General features: G+C 49.0%; 1 protein-coding gene across 3 annotated transcripts in view; it reads left to right on the plus strand.

The window, feature by feature from the left end:
- The first annotated feature begins 244 nt into the window (after nucleotides 1-244).
- ADORA1 (adenosine A1 receptor) overlaps nucleotides 245-27,347 on the plus strand; it is a 35,088-nt gene continuing 7,985 nt past the window's right edge. The window contains exons 1-2 of one of the 3 annotated variants that reach the window (XM_036846673.1): nucleotides 245-314; nucleotides 1,259-1,572. In XM_036846673.1, coding sequence (XP_036702568.1) covers nucleotides 1,475-1,572 — 98 coding nt within the window. In that variant the 5' untranslated portion in view covers nucleotides 245-314; nucleotides 1,259-1,474. Of the gene's footprint in view, nucleotides 315-717; nucleotides 1,573-27,347 lie in introns of those variants that run through there. The other 2 variants (XM_036846672.1, XM_036846671.1) reach the window with 2 other exon arrangements.

Here is a 27,347-nt window from a genome sequence, read left to right on the forward strand (position 1 = left end):
GCCTTTGTTTAGAGGAGGGGATGGGGGAGGAGACAGAGGGCCAGGAGGGAGGGGCCCCGCGGTGCCGCCGCCGCCCCCACCCCCTCCGGTTGTGCGGAGCCTGACTGCCACTCAGCTCTGGCGCCGTGGGCGACGGAGGCGCCGGGTGCCCGAGTCGAGTCCCAGACAGCTGCCATCCCTCTGGACCTGACAGGCTGGCCCTGGATTCTTCAGGCATCCCTGGAGCAAGAGGCTGCCCAAGGCGTGGAGCTGGGAGGGCGCTTGGACAGAACCATTCAGGTGGCTAGGAGCTCCGCCAGCTTTGGTCACCTTGGGTAAGTCTGTACCTCAGTTCGCCTCCGGGTCATCCCCAGTGGGGATGCAGGAAAGGGTTGAAAGAGGCGACTAGAATGCCCCCTTGGGGCAGGGTGTGTGCGAGGGTCCCTGGCAGAGCCGGACCGGGACCGGGGACTGCTAGGAAGCAGGAGCCAGCAGTGCCTCTGGTGGGTGGGCGCAGGGCATGTGTGCGCTGCAAGCTGGGGAAAGGGGACCCCGCACCCTGGCTTGGTGCTGGGCTCAGTCCTCCAGACCCACGTCTGCCAGACCAGTCCCAGGTGCGAAACAGGGGCACTACGTCTTTAAAAGCGTCCGGGCTGAGTCTCTGCCGCACCATGTGATTGCCTGAAAGGCCGGGCTAGGAGCTCTGCGGCGGGAGCCTGGAGGATTGTGAGCTGCTGCGCGCGGTGCTGAGAGCCCAGCCCTGCCTGGCGCGGCCTCAAGCCCTGAGCGGCACCAGGTGCCCGGAACTTTGGGCACCGCCTCTGGGACTCCCTGGCCACCAGCAGACAGGATGGTGAGCTCCCTGCATCCTGTTCTGTGGGCATGGGTAGGCAGAGCCAAGCACGGGGGACCCCTGTTGGGTGAGTGTGTGCTGGGAACTGCCTCACACCTGATAGAAAAGCCAGTGGAGGAGTGAGTGCTGCTATTTTATGTTGTCGAATGGATCCTCTGGGATTGATAAGGGGAGGGGACAAAGATTCGGCAGAGAAAGGGTTAGGGTACCCCACCAGCTTGGGCAGGCACTAGATGTGCCAAGTGGGGCACATCTCCAAAGGGCAGCTGGACTTCCAGAGCTGCCTGGGTTCCCCTCCCCCTCCCAGACAGGCCTTCCCACCCCAGGCTTCCGTGACCACAGGTGCTTGCCTCCTGCCCCTTGGTGCCTGTCTGCTGATGTGCCCAGCCTGTGCCCACCATGCCGCCCTCCATCTCGGCCTTCCAGGCCGCGTATATTGGCATCGAGGTGCTCATCGCCCTGGTCTCCGTGCCTGGGAACGTGCTGGTGATCTGGGCAGTGAAGGTGAACCAGGCACTGCGGGATGCCACGTTCTGCTTCATCGTGTCCCTGGCAGTGGCTGATGTGGCAGTGGGCGCTCTGGTCATCCCACTTGCCATCCTCATCAACATTGGGCCACAGACCTACTTCCACACCTGCCTCATGGTCGCCTGCCCTGTCCTCATCCTCACTCAGAGCTCCATCTTGGCCCTGCTGGCAATTGCTGTCGACCGCTACCTCCGTGTCAAGATCCCGCTCAGGTGAGTCCAGAGCAGCTGAAGGTACCTGCTGTGCCCCATGCTGGGTGGCTTGAGGGCCATCTAGAGAGGATAAAAGGTAGAGCATAAGACCCCAAGTAAGCCGGATAGTCTCTGGGCCATTGTGCCCCAGCCCTCACTCTGCCTTCCTCTCCTCTGCTCTACAGTATCAGGCTGAACTGAAGTTGAAGCAGGAGGGGGCTGGGTGGCTGGAGGAATGTGAACCTGGCAGTGTTCAGGACCCCAGAGCTGAAGCTCCACTGTTCTCCTGACCCAGCCAGGGAACCTGAGGCTGCCTGTTCAGCCTGGCCTGGGGGCGCGGGGGTGGGGTGCCTGTTCAACCTGGTTGGGAATGAGCTGATCTCCACCAGTTTGAGGGAAGTGGAAGGGGCAGAGCAGATTGCTAGGGTGGGCTTAGGGTGGCACACCACGGACAGGAGTGCTGCTTCTCTAACCAGACCTGGGAAAGCTTCCTGAGGATACTCTTTCCTGTTCTGCAGATACCCTTGTGCTAGCCAGCTCCATGCCCCAGGGCTGTCCTGTTGAACCCAGACAGTCTGCTTACCTCTGCCCAACTCCCACTTATGGGATCTCTGTTGCAGGCAGGAGGAGGCAGGCTCTTAATGTTCCTGTTGTGTTGCAAAACCATGTTGTGTTTCCGGTCACAGCAGAGGTGCTTATGCTGTGTCCAGGCAGCACCAGGGTGGGTGACCTAATAGTGGCAGTCCTGTCATGCAGGTGTCCAGTCCACATTGGGGCTCTTTCCCTGGGCCTGCCAGGCCATAATCTTGTCACCAGGCAGTGCCTGGGCCACCAAGTGCCAGCAAATGCCTGGGCACACGGCCAGTGCTGGCCTCACTGGGACATTCTTGTGAGGCGTGCTTGCCCCCTCTTTAAATCTTCTCACCAGTAGATTCCCTTTCTACTGCGGAGTTCTAGACATCTTCGGCACCTGCTGTCCCTGGAGTAGCTTCCATAACTGGGACATGGAGCCTCTGGCCTCACCTGACAACTTGCCCAGGCAGGCCTAGGCACCCATGTTTCTCCTGTTTGCATTACATTTGTAGACGTTTAATTTTTCAAAGATTTTATAATGCACCATGTTTTTCCTCTTTTCATCATGATCCTATAAGGGAGGTGAAGTAGGAGCTGGTAAAGGGGAAACAGATGCAGAGAACCTCCTGAAGCTGGTTGGGAGCAGAGCCTTGATTCCACTGCTCCCCTTCCTTCCTGATTCCCCCAGTGTCCCAGCCCCCTGATGGCAGTGTTTCTGCCCTGTTTACCTCCTTCACAACCTCCAAGTTTCCCAGGGAAGGTGAGGTGAAGACTGCCGCTCAGGGGAGAAAGGAAGACAGGGAAGGCAGCCCAGAAACCCTGTAAGCTCAGCCACTGAGGGGCCTTCATGCTGCCATTAGCCCCAGGTTGTGGCTGGGCTATACCAATGAACCTGATTTCAACCCATTAGAGTGGGCTGGGCCTCTGAGCCTGGCGATTATAACAAAGTGTTGCCACATTAGGAAAGTCATGCAGATATGTGAATATAGGAAGGCTGCTTAAGAAATCTGGTCTACTGAGTGGGTGCCAATGCAAACCAAAGGCCTGGTCATGATGTAACAGAGGTTACAGGCCCACAGAATGTGCCCTCCTTGTCCTGTGGGGATGGCGATGGCTGTGCTGGCAGAATTGCAGGCTCATTCTTCCAGAAGACAGCTTCTGTTGCTCCTTGCTCCAGCCTTGAGGAGCTGGGGGTCTTTAAGAGCTGTCGTTGGAGGGCCAAGGCAGAGGTATGCATAGAGGCTAACAATACAGGCCTGGGTTCAAATCCTTGCTATGAATTCCTAGCTGTATGACCTTGAGAAAGTCACTTATTAACCTCCTTCAGTTTTAACTTACACGTCAATAAAAGGAGACATTAATAATAGTACCTTCTTCCTAGGATGATTGGAAGAATATAATAAACTCCTACATATAAAGCACGTGGTACTGTATAATGCACTTGGCGTTATATGCAAGCCATAAGTGGTAGGTTTATTTTGTAGTTTTATTATCATTGTTAACATATGGTTCAAAGTGGGTCTGAATAGGCAAGCCCTGCGCCCCCCCACCACCACACACACTGATGCTCTTACATAACAACACATATGCCCTTATACACATGCACGCACACATGGGCACACATGACACACCACATTTCCAGGGAGGTGTCAAAGTACTGTTAAGTTATATTTATACATGTTTTTCTTCCTTGCTAGATTGTCATGCCTCAAGTGCAGCGACCTGGGCAGTGACCACGTTTTGTTCGTTTCTACAAATTCTCCAGAATGCCTAGCATAGTGTCTGGCGCATAGCAGACACTCAGTAAATGTTGATTGAATTGGATGAGTTTTCAGAGCTCACACGGTTGAGCCTCAGGCAGGCCTTCCAGGGGTCTAACCTCTAACCATCGTGCTGTGGTCTGTATCTTCCCAGCATTCTACCTCAGGGCCCTGACCACAGCTGCCCTTATCAGCTCAGGTGGCTCCTTCAGAGCCACACCCCAGTAGTGCCTGAGAGAGGAGTCTTTCTCCTGAGTTAGAGAAAGGCTGCTGGGCCTAGCTTCCAAAGCTGGGGTCCTGGAGGCTGGGCTGAGGTGACGGGTCACTCCAGGTCCCCGTGCAGGAGGAACAGCTTGCGCTGCTGCCCTCTGGGCAGCTGGAGTCAGCAGGCTGCTGGGTCTGGGAGAACACCTTTCTGCCGGAGGTCCCCAGGTGCCTGGCTCCCTGCCCTGACAAGCCAGACAGAGGTAGATGTGGCCTGGGAACCAGGGAGAAATACTGCCCAAGCATTGGTGAGGCATGTATGGGGCATTCAGTGACAGGAGTCAGCTGGGCCCCTCACCAAGCAAGGCATGGTTTGGTCAGGCAACTACAAATTTTATTTCCTTCCACTTGGCAGAAAGCCAAGAGAAAAAAAGGTTCACATCGTGTAGTGTGATCCAGTTACCAAAAAAAAAAGCTTAAATTGTTGATTCATCAATAACCTGTGGTTATTTAAAGGTATTTTACAGGTTATTTGCCTGGCACCTCCACATGCTTGGTAATGGATACCCCATCCCCCTCAGCTCCTACTTCTAGGGAATCCCTGGGTTTTCTTGGTGGCACTCTGTGCCAACTTGATACCTACTCCAGGGGGCTTGTTATGGGGAGGAGTGCCACTCCCTGACCACCACAGCCCTCTCTGTGGGAAGGAGACCTGTCTGTGACTAGATGGGTTGGTGTGGGGTGAAGGGGTGATGGGTATTTGGGAGTCAGAAATACCTGAGTTTGAACCTTGCTGTTACAAACTAGCTGTGCAACCTTCTTGGATAAGTTATTCAATCCCTGAGCCTCCTCTTTGCCACCACACCCCCTGCCACCGTCTGTTAAATGAAGGGACTGGATTCTGGATTTGAGGTCTCTGAGGTTCCTTTCAGCTCTAACTTTCTATAGTTCTTCCTTACCATGACTCTTGCCAATACTGTGTTGAAATCCTGGGAAGATTGTGTTGTGTTTTTAAGCTCCTAGTGGTTATGAGCTAGGCACAATGCTATATTTTTATATGCTTTATCTCATTTAATGCTCATAGTTTCTTGCTGGTAGAGGTTATTGTTATCCCCATTCTAGACACGTCTATAGATACACTGAGGTCTAAAGCTCAGGAAGGTTCAGTAATTTTCCCAAACATCTTATCAGGAGCCAAGACAGGATTTGAATCCAGGTCTGTCTACCAGAGATGCCTTTAACCAGTGAGCCCATATGTGTTTTGAATCAGCCTCGAGAAGCTATAGGATTTATGGAGCAGTTTCCTCACGGCTGTCAGCGGGGGTGATATTTCCCCTCTGATTTTTGCCATGGCCTCTGCACTCTGCTCCAGCCCATGCTTGGTGCCTCTCCCTCCCTCCTCACCTTCACTCCAGTGGGCAGTTGAGCCCCTGGCAGTCCTGCCTCTGTCCACAGCTGGAGGCCTGCCCAACTGGGCTGCTGGCCAGGGAAGTACAGCAGAGTGTGGGGGAGGCCAGACTGCTGGACCAGAGCTCTGGGAAAGAAATCTGGTAGATTAAGGTATGTTTGCTTTTAGGAATCAATTTAGCCCTCTCCCCCAACCCCCCAGCTAGCCTGGGCTCTCTAGTGGTGCCATCTGCTTTCAGCAGAGGTAGGCCATCTCTAGCTCCTGTATGGATGGATTAGTCATTGGCCTAGAGTGGCTGAGACAGAAGAGGAGTGATAGCAAGCCCTGATGCCCAACTCCCTCACATTTGGAGAAGAGGAAACAGAGGCCCAGAGTTCCAGCATGTTCAAGGTCACTGAGCCACAGCCTCTTTTCTCCTCCTAATTCTGACTCTTGCTCCCCAGCCTTTGATGTAAAAGGCTTACCTGCAAGGAATAGAACAGAGAAATTTCAGCCTCCACAGGTTAAGTCAGCAAATTAATGGTGGGCTTACAGGGGGAAAGTGATGGAAGAATGTCAACTTTGTGATTAAAAAGGTAATTTCTTTGTTTGAACTAGGGATAGCCTTCAGGTGGGTTATGCTAAAGAGCACTCTGGGCAATCCAGATTAGTATCAGTGGTGAAAGCTTCTCCCAGCTGACATTGGAATGGCATCTAGGAAGCCTCCGAGTGCTTTAGGAGTGCTGCTTGGAAGCAAGGGAATGGCCAGGCTACTTTCTGAAGAACCCCTCTACCCAGAGGTCATGGGGCAGAGCCTTGGAGGCTGTGTTGTGTTTGATATTTGATATTTATTTCCAAGCATAAAAGCAATCCATGTTTATTGTTAAAAATTTGAGAAATATAGAAAAGAATAAAGATGACAAAATAACCAGTAATTCTGCCACCTGCAGATCACTACTGTTAAATTTCTGGTGTTCCAGAAAATTTTCCCACATAGATAGATGATAGATAGATAGATAGATAGATAGATGTTAGATAGATAATTATTTTTACATAGTTGAGTGCATCTATGGTTTTTATATCCTATTTTATACACTTAATGTTACATTATAATCATTTCCCCCATGTCAATAAAGAATATTTTCTAAGGATTTTTATAATGGTATAATATTGGATTGTCTTTTTATTCATCTTTCAAGTCTTAGCTAAAACAGCCCCTTCTTAAGGAGGCCTTCTCTGACCCCCTCCCCCGCTAGACCAGGTTCATTTCCTCTGTTAGTTACTCCGGGTGGATCTATTTTTCCTTCCCCATCTCTCCTGGCCCAGGTAGTTTTTCTGGGCTTGGTAAGTACCAAAAAGGCCAGGACCACATCTGCTCACCTACCTATGTAACCCCCATGCCTGGCACAGAGTAGGCATGCTATAAACATTTTTTGAATAAATGATTATCATATTTTATTGACTCATTTTTATAATTTTGACTAGATTGTTACTGATTTTTAATTTTTACAAATAACACTACAGTGATACCCACAATTCACATTGTTTGTAGGATCAGAGCCAAGCCTAGAACTTTGGGTTTTGCCTCCTAGTAGATAGCACAACTTCTGTCTGTAAGGATTTTCTTATAAGGTTAAATATTTCCCAACTCCCTTTCCTCCAACTCTCCCTTCTCCTCCTGCCCAGTTTCACCAAAACTGAAAACCCCCAGAGGTGCACCTGGCATTTCTCTGCCCATTTGCCCTTCTGGGCTAGGTAGGGCAGGACTGTCTGGCCCCCAAGTCTAGTCCACATTGCCTAGTCTCTATTCCCTGAGGGCTGGGCATCCTGTTTCTTTGCATCTTAGTGAGGAGAGCAGTCCCTAGAGTAGAGGGCTTGGAGTATGGTACTTCCTTGTTGGCCTCATTTGGCAGGATGGGCACAGAACAGAGAGGAAGGACGATACCTGGCTCTTTGAGCTGCATGAATCACCCCTTCAGCCTCAGCCTCCTTCTTAACTCAAGCCCAAAGGAGGCTACCAGCTCTGTAGAACAAAGAAAAGGCTGGCAGTTGATGGTGGGCTGGGATACAAAGGGGAGGCGGGTAGGTGGGCCTTGGCATTCATGTCCCCTTGGAAATACTGGCTTGTGGGTGGGCAGGGAGACAGGGACAGCTGGCAAAGGGCTTCCCTGACCCAAAAGATAAAGGAGATCAGGCATCTTATCCTGCAATGCTCCTCACCCTGGAAGTTTTTTCCTTAGCAGGATTGCAGAGAGCTGTTCAGTTAGGGAGCTGGTGATATCCATTTATCTATTTCATAAACATACTTTGAGTACTGACCATTTACTGGGTACTTTGTGGGGCCTGGGGATACAGAGATGGGCAGGCTGGTCTGGTTTCTATCTCTGTCTGGGGGTGCTTAGACACTGTTGAGATTGTGGATTCCCACAGACCAAGGTGGCCAAGTAGAAACTCCCAACCTGCCTTTGGTGGGAGTGGAGGTGGCTGGAGAGCTGAAAATCAGCCCCTGACACCTTGCAGTGCTTGGGCTGGGCATCTGGACCCAACTCCACACCCACTCTCTGCAGCCCTGGTCATGGTGGAGAGGGCCTTTGGGACTGTCTTCCTGCCACCTGCTTTCAGAACTTCTCTGTTCTTTGGGAGAGGAAAGCAACTGGTCACCCTGATTTGTCTCCACACAGGGCCCTAATATAGAGAAATCTGTTCATTCATTCATTCAGCAATACTTATTGAGTGCCTCCTATGTACCAGGCATTGTTATGGATACTTGGGATACATTCATTAACTAAACAAAGATCTTCATGGAGGCTGCATGCTAATGGTTTGGTGGACAGATGCTAAATAATAAACATAATACCTAATATGTAGAGTGTTAGAAGGTAAAATAAAAAGCAGGGCAAATGGGATCGGGAATGCTAAGATGGGGGTGGGGAGAAAGGTTTGCAATTTCAAATGGGGTGGTAAGAGTGGCTTCCTTGAGAAGGTGCCATTTGAGCACAATCTTGGGGGTGAGGAACTCTGCCATGCAGATACTGGGAGAACATTCCACACAGAGGAAATAATTAGAGCAAAGGTCCTAGGGAAGGAACGTACCCAAAGTGGTAGCAAGGAGGTCTGTGTGGCTGGGATAAAGGGGGAGAGTGGTTGGAGATAAGCCTGGAAAGATAATAAGCTGCTGGCTTGGAGGCTACTGGAAGGACATTGGCTTTTACTCTGAGGGAGATGGGGAGCCATTGCAGGTTTAGAGCAAGGAATTGACATGATATGACTTAGGTTTTAAAGGCTCACTCTGACTGCTGTGTTGAGAATATGCTGTAGGGGCAAGCAGGGGACTAGTTAGGAGCTACAGCAGTAATTCAGACAAGAGAAGAGGGAAGTGGCTTGAATCAGAATGATAGGAAGCAGAGGAGGTGGTAAGAAGTGATTAATTCTGGATGTGCATTTTCAAATTTTAACTTTTTATATCCTTTTTATTGAGGTAAAATATTCATACAGTACATAAGTCTTAAGTGTATAGCTCAATAAGTTTTTGGCATATGGATGTATCTATGTAACCACCCCCCAGATCAATATTTGGAACATTTTCAACACCCCAGAAGGTGCTTTCCAAAGGTACTTTCCAAAAGGTAACCACTATTTTCACCTTTATCCCTATAGATTGATTTTGCCTTTTCTTGAAATTTTATAAAGGGAATTGAGTAGTATATACTCTTTTCTGTCTGGCTTCTGAAGCTTAAAATTATGTCTGAGATTCATCCATACTGTTGAGCGAAATAGTAGGTTTTGCTTGTTTGTTTTTGTTTTGTTTTGTTTTTTCTCATTGCTGTTAGAATTCCATTGAATGAATGTGCCACGATTTTTAAATTCTGGATGTATTTGGAAGAAAAAAAATGTTTTCTTATGGATTGGATGTGGGGTGTGAGAGAAAGAAGAGTCAAGTATGACCAAACTTTTAGTTCTAAGCAACTGGAAATATAGAGTGTGCATTATTTGAGGTGGGAAAGGCTGCAGGTGATACAAGTTTTTGGAGCAATAAAAGGAATTCAGATTTAGACACGTTGAGTTTGGTGTATCTGTTAAATACCTCAGTGGAATGTTGAACAGGCAGTTGGATGGATATACAAGGATGGAGTTCAGGAGAAAGGTCTGAGCTGGGGATGTAAATGTGACAGCCATTGGCATGTAGATGGTGTTTAAATACACGAGGCTGGATGAGATCCCCAAGAGAGAAAGTAGAAATAAAGAAGAGGATGAAGATGATATGATACTATACATAGAAAATCCTAAAGACACCACCAGAAAACTACTAGAGCTCATCAATGAATTTGGTAAAGTTGCAAGATACAAAATTAATATACAGAAATCTGTTGCATTTCTATACACTAACAGTGAAGTATCAGAAAGAGAAATTAAGGAAACAGTCGCATTTACCATCGCATCCAGAAGAATACAATACCTGGGGATAAACCTACCTAAAAGGCAAAAGATCTGTACTCTGAAAACTGTAAGACACTGATGAAAGAAATTGAAGATGACACACACAGATGGAAGGATATACCATGTTCTTGGATTGGAAGAATCAATATTGTTTAAATGACCATACTACCCAAGGCAATCTACAGATTCAGTGCAATCCCTGTCAAAATACTGATGGCACTTTTCACAGAACTAGGTCAAATAATTTTAAAATTTGCATGGAAACACAAAAGACCCAGAATAGCCAAAACAGTCTTGAGAAAGAACAGAGCTGGAGGAATCACACTCCTTGACTTCAGTCTGTGCTACAAAGCTACAGTAATCAAAAGAGTATGGTACTGGCACAAAAACAGTCACATAGATCAATGGAACAGGATAGAGAGCCCAGAAATAAACCCATGCACTTATGGTCAATTAATCTACGACAAAGTAGGCAAGAATATACAATGGAGAAAAGACTGTCTCTTCAATAAGTGGTGCTGGGAAAACTGGACAGCTACATGTAAAAGAATGAAATTAAAACATTCTCTAACACCATATACAAAAATAAAGTCAAAATGGATTAAAAATGTAAATGTAAGACCAGATATTATAAAACTCCTAGAGGAAAAACATAGGCAGAACACTCTTTGACATAAATCGCAGCAATATTTTTTTGGATCCATCTCCTAGAGTAATGGAAATGAAAACAAAAATAAACCAGTGGGACCTAATTAAACTTAAAATCTTTTGCACAGCAAAGGAAACCATCAACAAAACAAAAAGACAACCTACTGAATGGGAGAAAATATTTGCAAATGATATGACCAATAAGGGATTAAGAGCCAACGTACATAAACAACTCACACAAGTCAACATAAAAAAAAAAAACCCTGATTAAAAAGTGGGCAGAAAAACTGAATAGACATTTTTCCAAAGAGGAAATGCAGATGGCCAAAAGGCACATAAAAAGATAATCATCAGGGAAATACAAATCAAAACCACCATGAGATATCAACTCACCCTGTCAGAATGGCTGTCAACAGAAAGAACACACATAACAAATGTTAGAAAGGATGTGAAGAAAAGGGAAGCCTCCTACACTGTTGGTGGGAAGGTAAATTGGTGTAGCCACTGTGGAAAACAGTGTGGAGGTTTCTCAAAAAACTAAAAATAGAACTACCATATGATCCTGCAATTCCACTGTTGGGTATATATCTGAAGAAAACGAACACACTAATTCAAAAAGATACATGCGCCCCAATGTTCATAGCAGCATTATTTACAATTGCCAAGATATGGAAACAACCTAAGTGTCCATAAACAGATGAATGAATAAAGAAAATGTGGTATATATATACAATGGAATACTACTCAGCCATAGAAAAGAACAAAATTTTGCCATTTGCAGGAACATAGATGGATTTGGAGGGCGTTATGCTGAGTGAAATAAGTCAGAGAAATACAAATACTGTATGATATCACTTATATGTAGACTCTAAAAAACACAACAAACTAGTGAATGTAACAAAAAAGAAGCAGACTCACAGATATAGAGAACAAACCAGTGGTTACCAGTGCAGGGGGTGGGAGGGGTGGGGGCAATATAGGGGTGGGGGAGTGGGTGTAAGATAGGTTTAAAGGTGTATTATACAACATGGGGAATATAGCCAATATTTTGTAATAACTGTAAATGGAAAGTGACCTTTCAAAATTGTATAAACATTTTTTTAAAATTTTAAGAAAGCAGAGGAGAGGACCAAGGACTGAGCATTGAGAGTTTGGGGAGAAGATGAAGCACCAGCAAAAGGGACTTAAGGAGAGCTACAAATATAGGAAGAAACCCAGAGCCCCAGGTGTGGTGTCCTAGAAGCCAAGCAGAGAGTATATGAAGGAGGAGCAAGAGATTGGCTGTCAAGTGCTGCCAATGGGTCAAGTGAGATGAGGACTGAGAATTACCATTGGATTTAGCAAGAGCAATGTTAATAGAGTGGTAGGAGCAGAAAGTCTAGTTGGAGAGGGCTCAGGAGAGAAGAGGAATGGAATTGAAAACAGCTGGCGTAGATTACTCTTTTGAGGTATTTTGTTGCAGAGCATAAAGGCATGGGGCAAGAGCTGTCAGGAGAAGTGGAAACAAGGCATTTTGCTTTGTTGTTTGCTAAGAAGGGACATTAGTATGTCTGTGTACTGACTGAGATGATCTAGTAGAGAGTGCAAAACTAATGATAGGGCAAAGGATAGAATTTCTGGATTGACGTCCTTGTTTAGGCAAGCAGGGCTGGGACCTAGGGCAAACACAGAGGGATTGGCTTTAGAGGAGCCTGGAGATCATCTAAGAGGCAGAAAGGCAGAGTATGTGGGTGCTGGTAGGTGACGTTCTCTTCGGAGTGTTTAGGTTTTCTTAGTGAAGTGGGAAGCGAGGTCATCAGCTGAGAGGGAGGAGGTGATGGAGAGAGTAGGAAGTGTGAAATAATTCTTTAGGAAGTAGGAGAAAGGCTAGACTCAGAAAGTCTAGTATAGTTGGAGGCAGCATTAAGGGCCCACCTGAAATTCGTGGTGATAAATTTGAGTGTTCAGATGCACAGGCCCAGGCATGGAGGAGGCAGTGAGTTCACTCCTTCACTAATTCAGAAGCACCAGATTCCATGCCAGGCATTAGGTATCTTATCATGGTCAAGAAGTTGGTCCTGATCCCTGCCCTCATGAAATTTAGGGACTAGCTGGGAGAGAGCCAAGACACAGATAAACAAGGAGGTAGCTACAATTACACCTTGAGAAGTATTTGAGGAAGGAAGCCATCCTGGAATTGACTGTGCCTGGCCCTTGTTGGCTTCTCTAAACCCTGTGTCAGTCCAGCCCTCACGGGGCCCAAGGACTAAGGTAGGGCCTTATAGGCCATGTGGTTCATGGTCAAGAGTTTGGATAGGATCCTAGGTACACAGTGAAGCCTTTGAGTGCTTTAAGCAAGGAATGACATAATCCAGATTACATTTTTAAAATGTCAAGTCCTTAACAAAATATTAGCAAATCAAATCCAGTGACACATAAAAAGGATAATATATCACAACCAAATAGGTTTTATTCCATGTTAGAGTTAGAACCAACCAGTGATGGACTGGAGGTACAGAGTGGGAGAAGGATCAAGTATGACTCTCCAGGATTAAGGGTGAAGCCACGGGGTGGATGGTGGTGCCATTTCTGGAGATAGGGAAGGGTGGGGAAGGGAGGAATGGGGAGAAGATTCAGATCCTAGTAGGTACTCAAGTGGTAGTGATATAACGGCGGGTCCACTGGTGGTCTCTCTCTTGCTCATTCCCCAGCTTCTGTCCCTTCATGTGGTCCAACAGATGGGCCCCCTTTTGCCTCACACATCACCAAAGAAGGAGTCCTTCAAATGTCCAGCAAGTTTCCTGGGTGCCTCCAGCTGCTCCATCTACTGTTCCCACCTCACTTCTCAGGAGGCTTTTGGCTTTCTTAGGCTGAAAGCACAGCAATAAGGACATGTGGCTTTGGGCTCCCTAAAACTTCCAGAAGGAGACAGAATAGTTGGGGGTTCGTCCTTCTTGCCAGGCTTTATTCAGAATGAGACACAGTAGCTTCTGTGATAGCTAAGGCCCCCCAAGTCTCTACCCATCCTCAGTCAGGTGGGCACTCTCCCTAGATACTCTGTGCCTCCACAGCCTCATTTCCCACCCTCATCGCTGGAACCCACTAGTGGCCTGGCACTGGGGATTGTGTTAATCCCCTGCACAGTGGTCGTTCCTCCCCAATTCCGCAGCAGGGTCCTCTCACAGCTGCTATATTGGGCACTGGGTGGCCCAGTTTCAGCTAATGCAGCAGAGAAGATGGTCAATCAATAAACAGGCAGTTATCAAGTATCGGCTCCAGCCTAGCCCTGATGGGCAGAGCAGTAGGGCTGGGGGAGCCCCAAGGCTAGCATAGGGCACACAGGGACAGGGTCTCTGTCGCTCTGGACTGCTTGGTGGAGCACTGTCAGCTCTTCTGTGCAGAAACTATCTTTTGTCTTGTGTAGCAGAGAAAGCTTTGCAGTGCAGTTGGTGAGGCTGGTGCAGAACCTGAGGGCCAGACCTTGCAGCTCTCACCATGCAGCCTGCTCTCAGAGTCCACAGGCTTCCAATTCTCTGCTTCCCACCCCTGGGAGAGCAGGGGCCGAGACTACAGCAGAGCAAGAGCTACTTCTTAGCCCTTTTTTTCTAGCCCAACGGAACAAAGAGCTCTGATGCACACCCACCCAGCTGGAATGGAATGTACCAGGCAGTGATTCTCTTGGGGGCACCAGAGGGAAAGGTCTGTTGGAAAAAAGCCCCTCTACCCCAGATATGTTTTTTCATTTTTTTATTGAAGTATAATTGACTTACAATATTAGTTTCAGGTGTACAACATAGTGATTTCATATTTTTATACATTACAAAATAATCACCAGGATAAGTCTAGTTATTGTCTGTCACCATACAAACTTATTACACTATTATTGACTATATTCCCTATGCCGTATATTACATTCCCATGACTTATTTTACCCCAGATATTTTTAATGATCACCTTTTCAGAGACACATCTCTCTCCCCCTGCTTTATGGAGGTACGCGAGTGGAATGAAGGGTAAGAGCAGCCTCCCCGGACAGAAAGTTCAGGTACTTGGAACTGTGTCATCTTGGAGTAGTTACCTGACCTTTCTGAGCTTCTATTTCCTCTTCTGCAAAACAGGCTTCTTAATACTTCCTCTAAAGGTTGTAATGAGGCTTAGAGATGAGATACATTAAGGGGCTGGCACATAGTAGGCACTCAGTAAATGGGGGCTGTTACTATCGTCAAATAATCCAAACTTGGTTCTCACATAGCACTTGATGTTGTGTGGCCACTGTAGTTCCAATGGGACAAGTCCTCATCGAGATGAGTTGCATACTCTGTGAGAGCAGGGTGTGGTTCTCTCCATCTGCCTCGCTCATTGTATTTCAGTACCTAACAACACATGCCTGGCTGGCACTTAGTAGGTGGCTGAATCAGTGTTTGTGGGGGGAAGGAAGGCTTAGTGGGGCAGATTGAGTAGCCAGGTAGAGAAAAAGTTAGTTGGATATTTTACATTCACCCACAGAGGGCAAACGCAGGTACTGGAGAGTGAAAGGTTATTTCATTAAAACATCCCCAGGAGATGAGAGGAGTAAAGTGTCTCGCTCAAGCTTACCTGGCAAGTTAGGGGGGAGTATTCTGGCCTCCTGACCCCCAGCTCAGCTCCTGTTGGTCCCTGTGCTCCTGTTTCTATGAGGAAAGGGTGTGAATAGTCCCTCCTGAGCTCTGCTTGTCTTCCCAAGGCCTTGTCCAGCCCTTCCTGGAGGGTTGGCCTCTGAGGGAGCCGAAGCAAGGGCTCCCCTGGGGGCTGGCAGCTCCGTAAATCCTCTCTGGGGAGGAAGACATTCAGTGTGTTTGGGGACTCGCTGTGCTCAGCAGACACACCTGCCATGGTGGCCCATCCTCTGCAGAGTAAATACAACACCCCCTACCCCACATTATGGGCTCCTGGGGCTGCCATTCTCAGATGGCCCAGCAAGGGCCAGGGAGAGATGCAGAAACCACTCAGAGCGGCTCTGTCAGGCCCAGGGGCTGACAGTCTGGGAGCAGCCAGCAAGCCAGAGAGGGGTGTGAAGGCATGATGCCTTCCCTCTGCCATCACCACCTGTAATCATGACAGGAGGCCACGGTGGCTTCAGGCTCTTAGTGGGGGGGGGTGTGTGTGTGTGTGTAGGGAGCTATAGCTTTTTATTTTTAAAGGTCAAAAAATTATATCCTGGGTTTTCAGACCTTTCATTCAATTCTGCTTCCTCACCCCTGCCCCTGCCCATCCCAGTCCCTCATTCAAGGCCTAGGGAAGAGTCCCAACAAGGCTAATCTCTTTCCTGTTTGTGCCCCACCCAATCCTCATGCCCTACCCCCACCATTAATCTTCCTTGACGTAGGAACACAGTTTATATGTTCAAGTTAAGAAATGTTTTCTGACAACACAAGTCCTGCCCTCAATGGCACAGACCCACAGTCTCTTGGGCAAGATTGACAATTTACCAGCTGCCACGCAGCAGGAGGCCTGAGCAGGCCTGGCCCACACACAAGCACACAGGGCCAAGGTTGCTCCCCCAGCCTAAGATGCTCAACCCCACCCCACGTTTTACCTGTGCTCAAAACTCACCTTCCCTGCCTCCTAGCCAGTTACATCTTAACCTGTCCAGGCCTTGGAGTTGAGGAGAAGGATGAAAGAAGGATGTTTAACATCTAAGACCATGTCTTAAACACACACACACACACACACACACCCCTCAGAAATGTGTTCCCTTTTCTTTTCTAATTCCTACTCATTCTTTAATAGTCAACTCAGATGACACCTCCTCCCAAAGCCTTCCTTGTTTTGGTGTGTTTACAGCTCCCCATGCTCCCCTGTAACACAGCCCTTGTCAGATTGCACCAAGGTAACCTCCTTCACTGGCCTGTGAGCAACTTGAGGGTGGGGTCCAAGCCTATTCAACTCTCCTTCACAGTGTCCAGCATAGTTTCTGCCCATTTTTGGTATCCAATGCCTGACCAATAAATGAATGGTAATAGTAGCAAGTGACTCTTGAACACCTAATATTTGCTAGGCCTTTGCTAAATACTTTATATGGATTCTCTTATTCAAATCCTTGCATAATTTTATGAAGAGGCACTAATAATATTTTATAATAGTAATAATATATACCTATTTTCCACATTTTCTGAGGAAGCTGAGGCTCAGAGAGGTTAAACAACTTATTATTAGTCACACAACATCTAAGTGTAACTGGAAATGTTGAATGAACAATTGAATGGATGAATGAAGAGACCTGCATTTGAGCCTTGACTCCAGCCTTACTGCTGGGTGATTTTGGGTAAATCACTTACCTCTTTGGGTTTCAGTTTCCACACCTATAGAATGGGCACAGTTCCTTATCCCTACTGCAGAGAGTTGTCTATAAAGCAGTGCTCTCAGAAGAGGAAAATGGCTGCATTGTTCAGGGATGAGTTGGTTCTGGGTGTGTGTGGGGAGGCTCCAAAACCCCCACCCCAAGCTGTCCTCTGGCCTGCAGAGTACCACCCAAGAGCTGGCCTGACTGCCTGGCACTGAGGCGGCAGAAGGAGCTAATGTTGGCTGCCGGGCTACGGGTACATGAGTGGAGCAGAGACCTGAGAGAGACACAACTGCCATCCTGAAGTGAGGAGGATCAGGAAGTGGGTGCTGCCGCACGCCTGGCAGAGGGGCTGAGTTTGTCTTTGGAGCTGACGTTTAAAGAGAAAACCTCTTCCCTCTTCCCCCTCGGGTGTCGTGCCACACTGTCTACCACCTGCTCGAGCTGTAGACAGCTCTCCTGGCTGCTGGGAGACGGTCGTGCATCTCCAGCACTCAGTGGAGTGGAGGCTCCACACCAACAACTCCCTGACCACACGAGGTGGGCGGGCGCCTTGGGCCTGGTGGGGAGGGAACTCACAGGGACTGGATGTGCAGGCTACTGCTGGGCTTTAACTCCTCCATGACGGGCAGCTCCAGGGCCTCAAGGGGTCTGCACAGGAGCGGTTGTCACCTCCCACTGCTGAAGTCCACACAGGCAAGGAGGGGCCATTCTCTAGGCCGCAGTCTTCCTGTCAGAACATGGCCTGAGTCTGAGTTCGGTCTACTGTCAAAGTTTGAAGAAAAAAATGTTCAAGGGAAACATTTGGGAGGAGAATCAAGGACAGGGGAACCCCCTCCCAAACCAGGGAGACTTGATCTCCCAATTCACCCAGTACAGAGGGAGACCCGGAGCCAGAAACTCAGAGGCTGGAACTCAGTCTGCCGCTGTACCCATTTGGACAAGCCACCTCACTTCTCCGGAGCTGCATCTTCCTCAGCAAAGGGGACTCACAGTCCCTGCCTGGCTTCTCAGGGTTGCTGCAAGGATCCAGCACGCAGTGTGTGTGCTGAGTCTGAGGAAAGAAGGGATGCTGAGAGGCACAGAACTCTGAGTGCCTTAGGAGTCAGGCTGGCAATGCTGGTCTCCCAGTCCTAACTCTGCTACTTACTTGTTCTATGATCTTGCCCAAACTCTCTGAGCCTCAGTTTTACATGTGTAAAATGGAAATAATGACATCTTCCTCATTGGATTGTTGAGGGGATTACATGTGAAAATAATGTAAACCCACCATCTCTCTCCAGTATCACAGGGGCTTGTTCTTCCCCTTTCCTGCTGTTTCACGGGAGGGAAGACGATGGATGGATAGCAGCATGCACACGTGTGTCTCTCTGTCTCTGTTGCAGTTGGGGTGGACAGTTAACACAGCCACCCTCCACTGTGGCTTGAAAGGTTCCTTTACATGCATGCCATGACCTAACGTTGGTGAGCTCCACCTGGGGAAGTGGCCGTGGCACGGCTCGGAGGTGCATAGAGCCGTATACACAGGTGAGGCGTGCTCTGTCACTGTTCTGGGTACAGTGCCTGGGGCACTTCCCTCTCTGCTTCAAGCTCCTCCATGAGTCCAGGGGCTGCCTGACATGATAGGATCCTGAGGAAGGAGACATGTGGTCTGGGGGGAGAGGGAGTGCCTGCATGCTGAGTGTCTCCTCAATGTTGGGAACAGTGATGAGTGCCTTCTTTGGTAGCATATTTAATTTTTTTTTAAAATTTTATTTATTTATTTGCTGCGTTGGGTCTTCGTTGCTGCGCGCCGGCTTTCTCTAGTTGCATCGAGCATGGGCTACTCTTCGTTGCAGTGTGCGGGCCTCTCATTGCAGTGGCTTGGCTTGTTGCGGAGCATGGGCTCCAGGGTGCGTGGGCTTCAGTAGCTGTAGCACGCGGGCTCAGTAGTTGTGGCACATGGGCTTAGCTGCTCCGCGGCATGTGGGATCTTCCCAGACCAGGGCTTGAACCCGTGTCCCCTGCATTGGCAGGCGGACTCCCAACCACTGCGCCACCAGGGAAGCCCAGCATATTTAATTTTATTTAGCCTTGCAAGGCTGGTATCAACACCATTTTTACAAATAAAGAAATAAGAGAACCAGGGAGGTAAAGGAACTGGAAAATAGTTATCCAGCTAGTAATTAGCAAAACTGGGATTTGAACCAGCTTGCCAGATACCAAAGTGAATGCTGTTTGTGATATACCCACTAACCCAACCACTCTCCTCAGGGATTTCCAGACTGTGGGGAACCACAGCCCCTGTCCTCAGAGAGCTTCTAGGCTAAGATGGAGGCAGAACACAAGATTTCGCAGTTAAGAGAAATTGGACAGGCCGAGCTAAGAGGGCTGAGACTTCTGGGACAGAGGCTGCTAGTGGGCACAGGCCTGACCTGACCTGCCATCTGGTTTCCTTTAGGCCCTGCCTGCTTTCTCTCAGGTTCTAGGGCCTGCATGTGCTCATTTGCACAGCTACCTTGATCACAAGTGCAGGGAAGCTAAATCAGGAGGTGTTGCTAACATCATGGCAGCAGAAATAATCCCATGAGGTCTGTGGAAGTGAGAATGGAGGAGGTAGGCTAGAGAGGCAGCCCAGCTGACCCTGGGCTGGGTCCTAGGGCTGAGTGTTGTGAAGGATTCCAGGAGACCTTCTCTGCCACCCACAGGTAGCATGCATCCTGCAAAGAGCACTGGGCCAGATTCAGAGGAACCTGGGTTCAGTCTCAGCTCAAACACTAATCAGCCAAGCTATGGCCTTGGGCACTCACTGAACCTTCTTGGGCCTCTGTACAATGGCAACAACAAAATCTGCCCTGTCTATCAGGCAAGCTGAAATGCTTTGTGAGGAGAGCTGTGCCGCCCCACTATCATTTCGCTGAGGTGGGGAGCCTCTTGCCTTCCCTTTTCCCACCCTGGTTCCCTGCCTTTCCTCTCTCCATATGGTGGAGGTGGCTGTCCATTAACAGAAACAAGTCACACAGGTGGTTTGCAAGGGACCTGGCAGGGATTTGAGTTCCTATTTCCTGCAGGATCCAAGACAATGCCTTTCCTTTTTCTGGACTCCTCAGACAGCCTTCTCCCCAAACAAGGGTGGGGAGGGTTACTTCTGGGCCAGCATTAGGCTGAATGCCATTGGGCCTTGCTCCTCACACACATTGCAGTCTGAGAAGCTTGGACGATAAGGGGTACTGGGGAACATAAGACTATCGTCCCTATTCTCAAAGTCCTCACAGCCTCATGGGGATATTATTGTGTGAAACACAAAACCCTGGTTTGGGAGGCGGCTGACCTGAGTTTCAGTTCCAATTCTGACCACCAGCTATGTGACCTTGAGGGAGTTACTCAGTCTTCTCATCTGTGGAGTTGCTGCCTTCCTCCTAAGATGATTGTGAAAAGAGGAAAGGAGAGACTGTATATAAAGCTCAATGCCAAGTTGTTACTATAGGAACACTGGGAGGTGGGCTAGGCAGATATCAGCTCCATTTTAGATGAGGAAGCTAAGATTCTGAAAGGTGATGTAATCTGCTAACACAGCAAGTTTGAGTCTGATTAGAGCCCAGGCCCTCTAATGCCTGTCACATGCCTGCCAGTGTTTTGTTATCTTGAGCCTTTTGCTTCCTTGGCCAACTGGTGTGACTCTGTTGGAGTTAGTGGGTACCAGCTATGGAGGTCAGGGAGGGAGAGTTTTGGGTGGTCAGGCCTTTGTGGGATTTGAAAGTTGGGGACCCTAGAGTTGGACCTTCCAAATGCCCCAGATTGTTGGTATTAATATCAGCTGGGTGAGGGAGGCCACTTTGGTGTCCCTACCCTGTGCCTGCAGTGCCTGTCCTACCTGATTCTTGCCTGGTTGAGTCCCCAAGGCCCATTATTGTCAGCAATCTGCATTTTCTTTTTTGTGGCTCTGAGCACAGCACTTTGAAGTTTTTGTAAATGGTGGATGGAAAAAAAAGGCTTCGATATAATAAGCTTCCTCCTCTCCACATACATCATAATGTGAGATTCCCACATCGAGGGTCGTGGCAGATGTGAGTGATTTATTGGGCTTTGCAGAGTGGCAGAAGTGACTGAAAATATGGTCATTGATCAGTGCTCAGAGAAGCTGCCTTGCCAGGCCCCTGCTCTGGGATGCTGCCAGCGTCTCCATGCTGCTCCATTATCCTGGCGCAAATCACAGGGGTGTAGGGCAGCTCCCTGAGAACAGACTGTTCCCTACTTCCACCCAGGGACAGCTGTGAGGAGAAAGGCTGGTCTTGTAGTTAGAACCACGTAATTAAGTGGCTTAATGTATTAAGCTGGGTGACTTATAAGGCAAAGTGACTGGGTGACTGGGACAGAAACTTGGAATGGAAATCTCAAGGATTCTATGGAAGGTCCCTCATCTGGGTGGGCTGGGTGCAGGGTCTTCTACCTGCCAGGAGGGATGTTGTGGAGAGAAGCAAAAAGCTTCAAAGTGGCTTCCTCTTACCCTCCTTCCTACTTTATTCACATTTAAAGTGGTTATTGATATCACTTAATGTTTACCATGTTGGTAACTTTTCTATTCATTGGGTTTGTTGTTTGTTTCTCCCCTACCTTCTCTTTTCCGCCTGCTCTGGTTTTATTTGAGCATTTTATATGAATCTATTTTCATTTCTAAAAATATTATTGTGTGCCTACTGTGTACCAGATACCATGGTGGGTGCTAGGAGTACAACATTGAACCAGACCTGACTCCTGCTCTTGGGGGACTTGCAGTTATATGCTCAGGGAGGAAACAAATAATTTTACTGATTGTCCCACATGGGGAAGAGGAGGGCATCAGCTCCCACCTTGATCCAGGGGATCCTGCTGCATGCTGTCCTGGGCAGGGGACTCTATGCCCAGCCTGTATCTACCTGGGCAAGACTGGGTGCTTCCCCACCTTCCACTGCATCAGGATCCTCCTTATCCCCAGCCCATCTCTGGGGCTGGGGCAGAAAAGAGGAGGAAAACCTGGAGCAAATGCAGGGCGTTGGAGGGGCAGGGTGGGGCATGGCTCAGGGCTGACAGCTGTTGCTAAACTCTTCTGCATGCTGCTGCCTGAGTGGCTGCACTGGTTCCTGGATTGGGCCTGGCCTGCAGCTTCATGTAAATGTTCCTGCACACTGTGGGGCTCAGTGAATAGGCATGTGTTGGGACGTAAGACAAAGAAAGCAACAAGAGGCACCAAGGAGGGATGATGGGAAACTGCTGGGTGCTGGGGTTCTTACCACTGTTATCTGGGCTCCAAACTCCACCAACCTGGATGTGAAGTGGGGAGAAAGTCCAGGACCTGGGAGAATATGACTGCAGCTTCTTCCAGGTCCCAAGAACAGGACTGCCTTGGGTTGTGGTGCAGCAAGAGGGACTGAAGTTAGATCCTGGGTAGGACTTTCTGATATAAAAGTACAAGCTACGGAATGGAGGGAGGCCTGAGGGTGAAGGTGGGACCTTTCTTTGGAAAGAGGACAAAAGTCTCCCTGTCCTCTCTGTCCTCCTCCCACATCCTGCCATCTGTTGCATCTTTTCTAGAATAGAGGGCTAGATGCTATGAACTTTAGGGAGCTCTGAAGACCCAGGCAGCTAAAGCAGAGAAAGAACCCAAGCCCTATGAGAGCAGTTGCCTCCTCAGGGCGAGCATCCCTGTCCCCCTGGCCATCCCCTGTGACTCCAGGCTCTGGGCACTAGGGCACTGGGTCTGCTGTCTGGCTCTCAGTGGACCACTGCCTTTGGGCTGCTCTGAAATCTGTATATTGTCTCTCTGGCCAGAGTTGGATCATGGTCCCTTGAGGGAAACAGGCCTTCAGGCAGATGTTGAGTACTCTGTGGTTCCAGATAGGCCAGGAGATATGCAGAAGGGAGGTGGGAGAAGGGGCATCATAAGCTCCCCCTGAGTCTGCCTCCCCTGTCTCCAGTCTCTACACTGGCCACTTACTCAAGAGAGCTTTACTGAGCTTAGCCAGGAAGTGTGGCTTCTCCAGGGCCCTGTGTGGGGTCTGTGCTGGGCTCAGCAAGCTCCCACATCCCTATCTGCTCCCCACCCAAGACTCAGATGCTAGGCAGACAGATCAGGGAACACAGACTAATTCTGTACGAAGGTTGAGTTAGGTAGGAGAGCTGAGTGCAAACTAGATACTAAAGCCATGTGACCAGTCTTTCCAAAGTGAAACAAATAACTTTTCATTTGTCTGTGTCACTGCAACCTGTTTTGTATCTCTTCAGGAGCTGACTGTATTTTCTGGGGGAGTCGGGGACATCCTTGGGAGAGGGGTGGTGATAACAATAGGCACCAGTTGCCACTATTCACAGAGGGGCCTCATGGTCACAGTGAGCCTGCCAAGCAAGTCTTCTTGTGCCATTATGCTGAGGACAAAAGCAAGGCTCAAGGAATTTTTACTTGGTCAAGGCCACAAGCTGTTAACTGGTAGAGCCACAGCTTGAACTCAGATCTGACTCCGCAACACTCTTCATTCATTCCTTCATTCATTCACTCACAACAAATATTTATTTCTCTTTCCATTCCATGTTGCTCCCCATCTTCCTCTCCATGGGGCACATAGCTGGAGCATGAAATCCTTAGAGGGGGGACTCCCTTCTGGGGAGTTGTATGTGCCTCTCAACTACTGCCCCTGGGCTCCCCATCCCCAAACTGGTTTTCGGTGTTCCCTCCCTCCACTAGTGCCAAGCTCATCTCTTCGTATCAGATGATCTGACACATTTCAGAAGAGGGGAACTTGACCTGCCAGAGCTTGGGAAACATCTCATTCAGTCCTACATTATCCAGATGAGGATAGAGATGCCCCCAAAGGAGAGGAGTTTCACCCAAGGCCAGCTCATTCCCTCCCAACAAAGCCTGGACCAGAACCGAGGTCTCCTGGTTCCCACCACAGTGGGGTGCTCCAAGGGAGGACTGCCCTGCTCTGGGGGTCTTCATGTCATTGCTGTCCTTGCAGGCACCTTGATGGGCAGTGTGGGCCCCCTGCTCTCTCGAGGCTGGGGAGCTCTGCACATTTCCAGCTCCCTCCTGCCCTCACCCTCTTGATGTGCCAGCCAGGCTGCAGGATTCCCTGCCACCTCTTAAAAGTGACCACTATCTGCAAAGACCAGAGAGGCTGGTGGGGAATGATTCAATCAGCTCCCTTTTCCTATAATGTCAGGTCTTTCCACTTAGTTGGAAAAGAAATTTGACTCCCTTTACCACAATGGTCATCCCAGTAAGGCCTCACTGTGCCAGCCACTCATAGGTCATTAAATCCATATGCAGACAGGATAATTTTTTTCCATACCGCTGAATGAGTCAGAAAGTCTACCACAGCAGGTGGGGTAATTTGGCCTTGGTATTTTCACCATCCTGGCCTTACCCCAAGAGCTGGAGAGAATCAAACCTCAGAGCAGGAAATGGCCAGGAATGCTGAGGTCTGGGTCCAGTTGTCCTGAGTTTACAGTTCAGGTCAGACACCCTCCTCCCTGAAGACCACCCTGTCACTGGGATGTGGGGCTGCACTGGTCTCAGGAGTTAGAGGACTGGGGCTGGGGAGGAGGTGGCTGCATCTCAAAATTACCTAGGGGATTATGTCAAAGTGCAGTCCCTGGGCCTCCCATTGCCTGTGTGGGGACATTCTGATATGCCCCGGACTGCGGGAAAGGGTTGGGGATTGTAGGCAAGTATACTTTGAAAATATGCCTTCCCCAAACCTGAGAACCTCCCTCCCTACACTACCCCCTGCAGCCTCCTCTGGATCAGGTGCACTGAACAAATCCCAACCCCTCTTTGTAAGGATGAGAGGATGCAACCAGAGAGGAGAGGGGCTTCATCACAGGCACACAGGCCTGAGGTAGAACTTGCAATGTCAGTTACCTGTGCCACCTTTGAGTCTGGGGTTGATGCCAGGAACTTTGGCCTTGTATGTTTTATTTAGCCTGGGCTGCTCTCCCATCAGACTGGGCACTCCCTCTGCTCAGGGGCTGTAACTTCCCCATCAGATGGAGAACTCCTTTAGGTCAGGGGCTATGTTTTTTCTGCTCACTCCCAGATTCAAGGAAGGGGCTCTGAATCTGAAGCAGGGAGAATAGAGGACGTTCAGAATAGAGGATGCTACTGGGTCACATACATAGACATAATTGTTTTTCCCACCAGGCTGTTGAGTTGTTTGTCCTCAGAACGTGACCAGGAGTTATTTCCAAGGCCCATTACACTACTAGCCTAACTAGTTTATCCAGCTCTGTTCTTTCAAGGAGTTCAGTGTCTGGGCCCGCTCTCTATAGTTCTGCAAACTAGCCTTGAGGGTGTCCAATGGATCCCCCTTTCAGGGATTGGTGACACTGATATTTAGAGTTGGTGGGTGACGCCACAGGCCCTGAAGCAAGCAAGATTCAAGGCAGGATTATTAGGACCCAGACATCCAGGTCCCTCCCCAGGGTCCCTGATCCAGACTCCCCCGGGGAATGTTACCCTTTAATATTTGGCCCCTGGAGTGTGCCCAGTGCCTTTGATTGTATCCGGTTTCCTGTTTCCTTTGAGAGGGAGAATTTCTCTGAAGGAAGTGGTTTATAGTCCTAAAGCCTTACTTCCCTGGTCTTGAGATCCAAGTTTCCAGTTACAACTAGCTGAGATCAATGATAAGGAGGGAGGCAAGGAAGGAGGTCACCAGAGCTGTGGAATATCACTCCTTCTCACAAGGCAAGAAAGTGGGAAGGGAAGATGGAGGATTCAGTCCCAGACTATCCAAACTGCACGTTGCAGAAAGATGCAGACATGCTCCAATCCCCTAACCAGCCGCATGCCCAGTGCCTTGGTGACAAGAAACAGGGACAGCCAGGCCTGAGGACCCTGCCCTGGTCTCAGCAGTTCACAGGACACTTCATCACCCCTGCCCTCAAACAGAGCCATGTTTAGCCTTTTCCAAACCCATCCTGTGGATTCTCTCTCTCTTCTTCTGAGTCAACACATATTTATTAAGAGTCTGGTCAGTCCTCTCATCCCTCGAGGAGGGAGTTCTTTGTGATAACTACATTCAATTTTTCCTGCTCCAGCTTCACTCCTGAACCATTGGGATCTAACCAGAAACGTGGAAGTCGCTTAGGTGTTTACAGCTGAGGGCTTTTAATGCCAGGAATTGGTCACACAGGTGATGAAGAATCTAAGAAGTCAAATAGGGGATAGTGAGGTAACTCAGACATTAGCAACAACAGGAAGCTACCCCTAGACTAAAGGGCAAAGGAAGGAGGTGGTCCTGGAGCCCAGGGGCTACAGGGGGCTAGTGGAAGCTGCAACCATAGAGGGCCTGGCTGGTGGGAGGTAGAGCCAAGGAAGAGATGTAACCGCTGCCTGAGACCCATCTGTGTCAGAGAGAGGGGGGTGGAAATATCCTTCCACCTCCTCCCTCCAGCACTCCAATGCCTTCCATGAACCCAGTGACCCAGGAGCTTGGGAAATGCAGCCTGCAAGGGTCAGCCGCCCTCCCCCGCGACTCAGAGCAGGGCAGGGCAAGGAGGGGAAGCTGAGGACATACAGCTTCAGGACCAGCACTCTCCAGTCTTGTTTGTACAGTGATGGAGCAGCTTATCTGAACACCTTCCTCCGTTGGTCAGTTCTTGGTCCACCAAAGAGAGTTTTTGCGTATCTCTATGCCGCCCACCCCCCTTCTCTTTTCTCTGTCAAATGCATCTTTCCTGCCTAGGTCCCCTGGTCTGTTCACCACCTGATGGCATTCTGAGCTTTTCCTGTTTTAAGGAGGCTTATTGTTCGTGTTCTCAGAGTCAGCCTAAAAGTCAGTCCCCAGTGGTGTCCAGGAAGAGCCCTCCTGTGAGGCTGTAGGCAGACAGAGGACACCCCTCTGTGCAGTCAGGCCTCCAACTGGATTTGATCCCACCTATGAAAGGGGCCTCTTCATGAAGCAAAGGACCAATGGAGAGCTCAGGCAGGCTCATGGCTCCTGCTGGGGTTTAGCTTGAGATGGAAATGCTGCTCCTCTGGAAGACTCTGGGGAGGCTAGTTCTGGCCGGGGTAGCCTCTGCTGGTCTCACAGTATGCAGGGACAGAGCTGGGGCTCAGGGCTGCCACAGATGTGCTGGAGGCTGGCTGGTGGCCTGGTGGCACTCGCTCATACCTCTCATAAGAGGCCCTCATCAGAGCAACCTTATGTCACAGGGCTTAAGCAGGGGACCAGTAGTTATCTGACTTAGCAGCAGATCCCCACAGCTTCTAGCCCAGTGGGGAATGAACAAGGGAAAGCTTTTTTCCATCCAGGGCACTGTAATTGCTTCTAAGACTTCAGCTATGCCTTTCTAATCTGACTGTCTCTAATTGAGCACCTACCATTTAATCCTTATCTGTGGTTCCCTGACAGGTACTCACATGGTAGGTCCTCAATTAATCATGAATGATCGAATAATTTTTTTAATTTATCATTTTAATTTATTTATCATTTATTTATCATTGAATAAAATGTATTTTCATTGAATAAAT

This window comes from Balaenoptera musculus, chromosome 3, assembly GCF_009873245.2.
Source record: "Balaenoptera musculus isolate JJ_BM4_2016_0621 chromosome 3, mBalMus1.pri.v3, whole genome shotgun sequence".
Taxonomy (NCBI): Eukaryota; Metazoa; Chordata; class Mammalia; order Artiodactyla; family Balaenopteridae; genus Balaenoptera; species Balaenoptera musculus.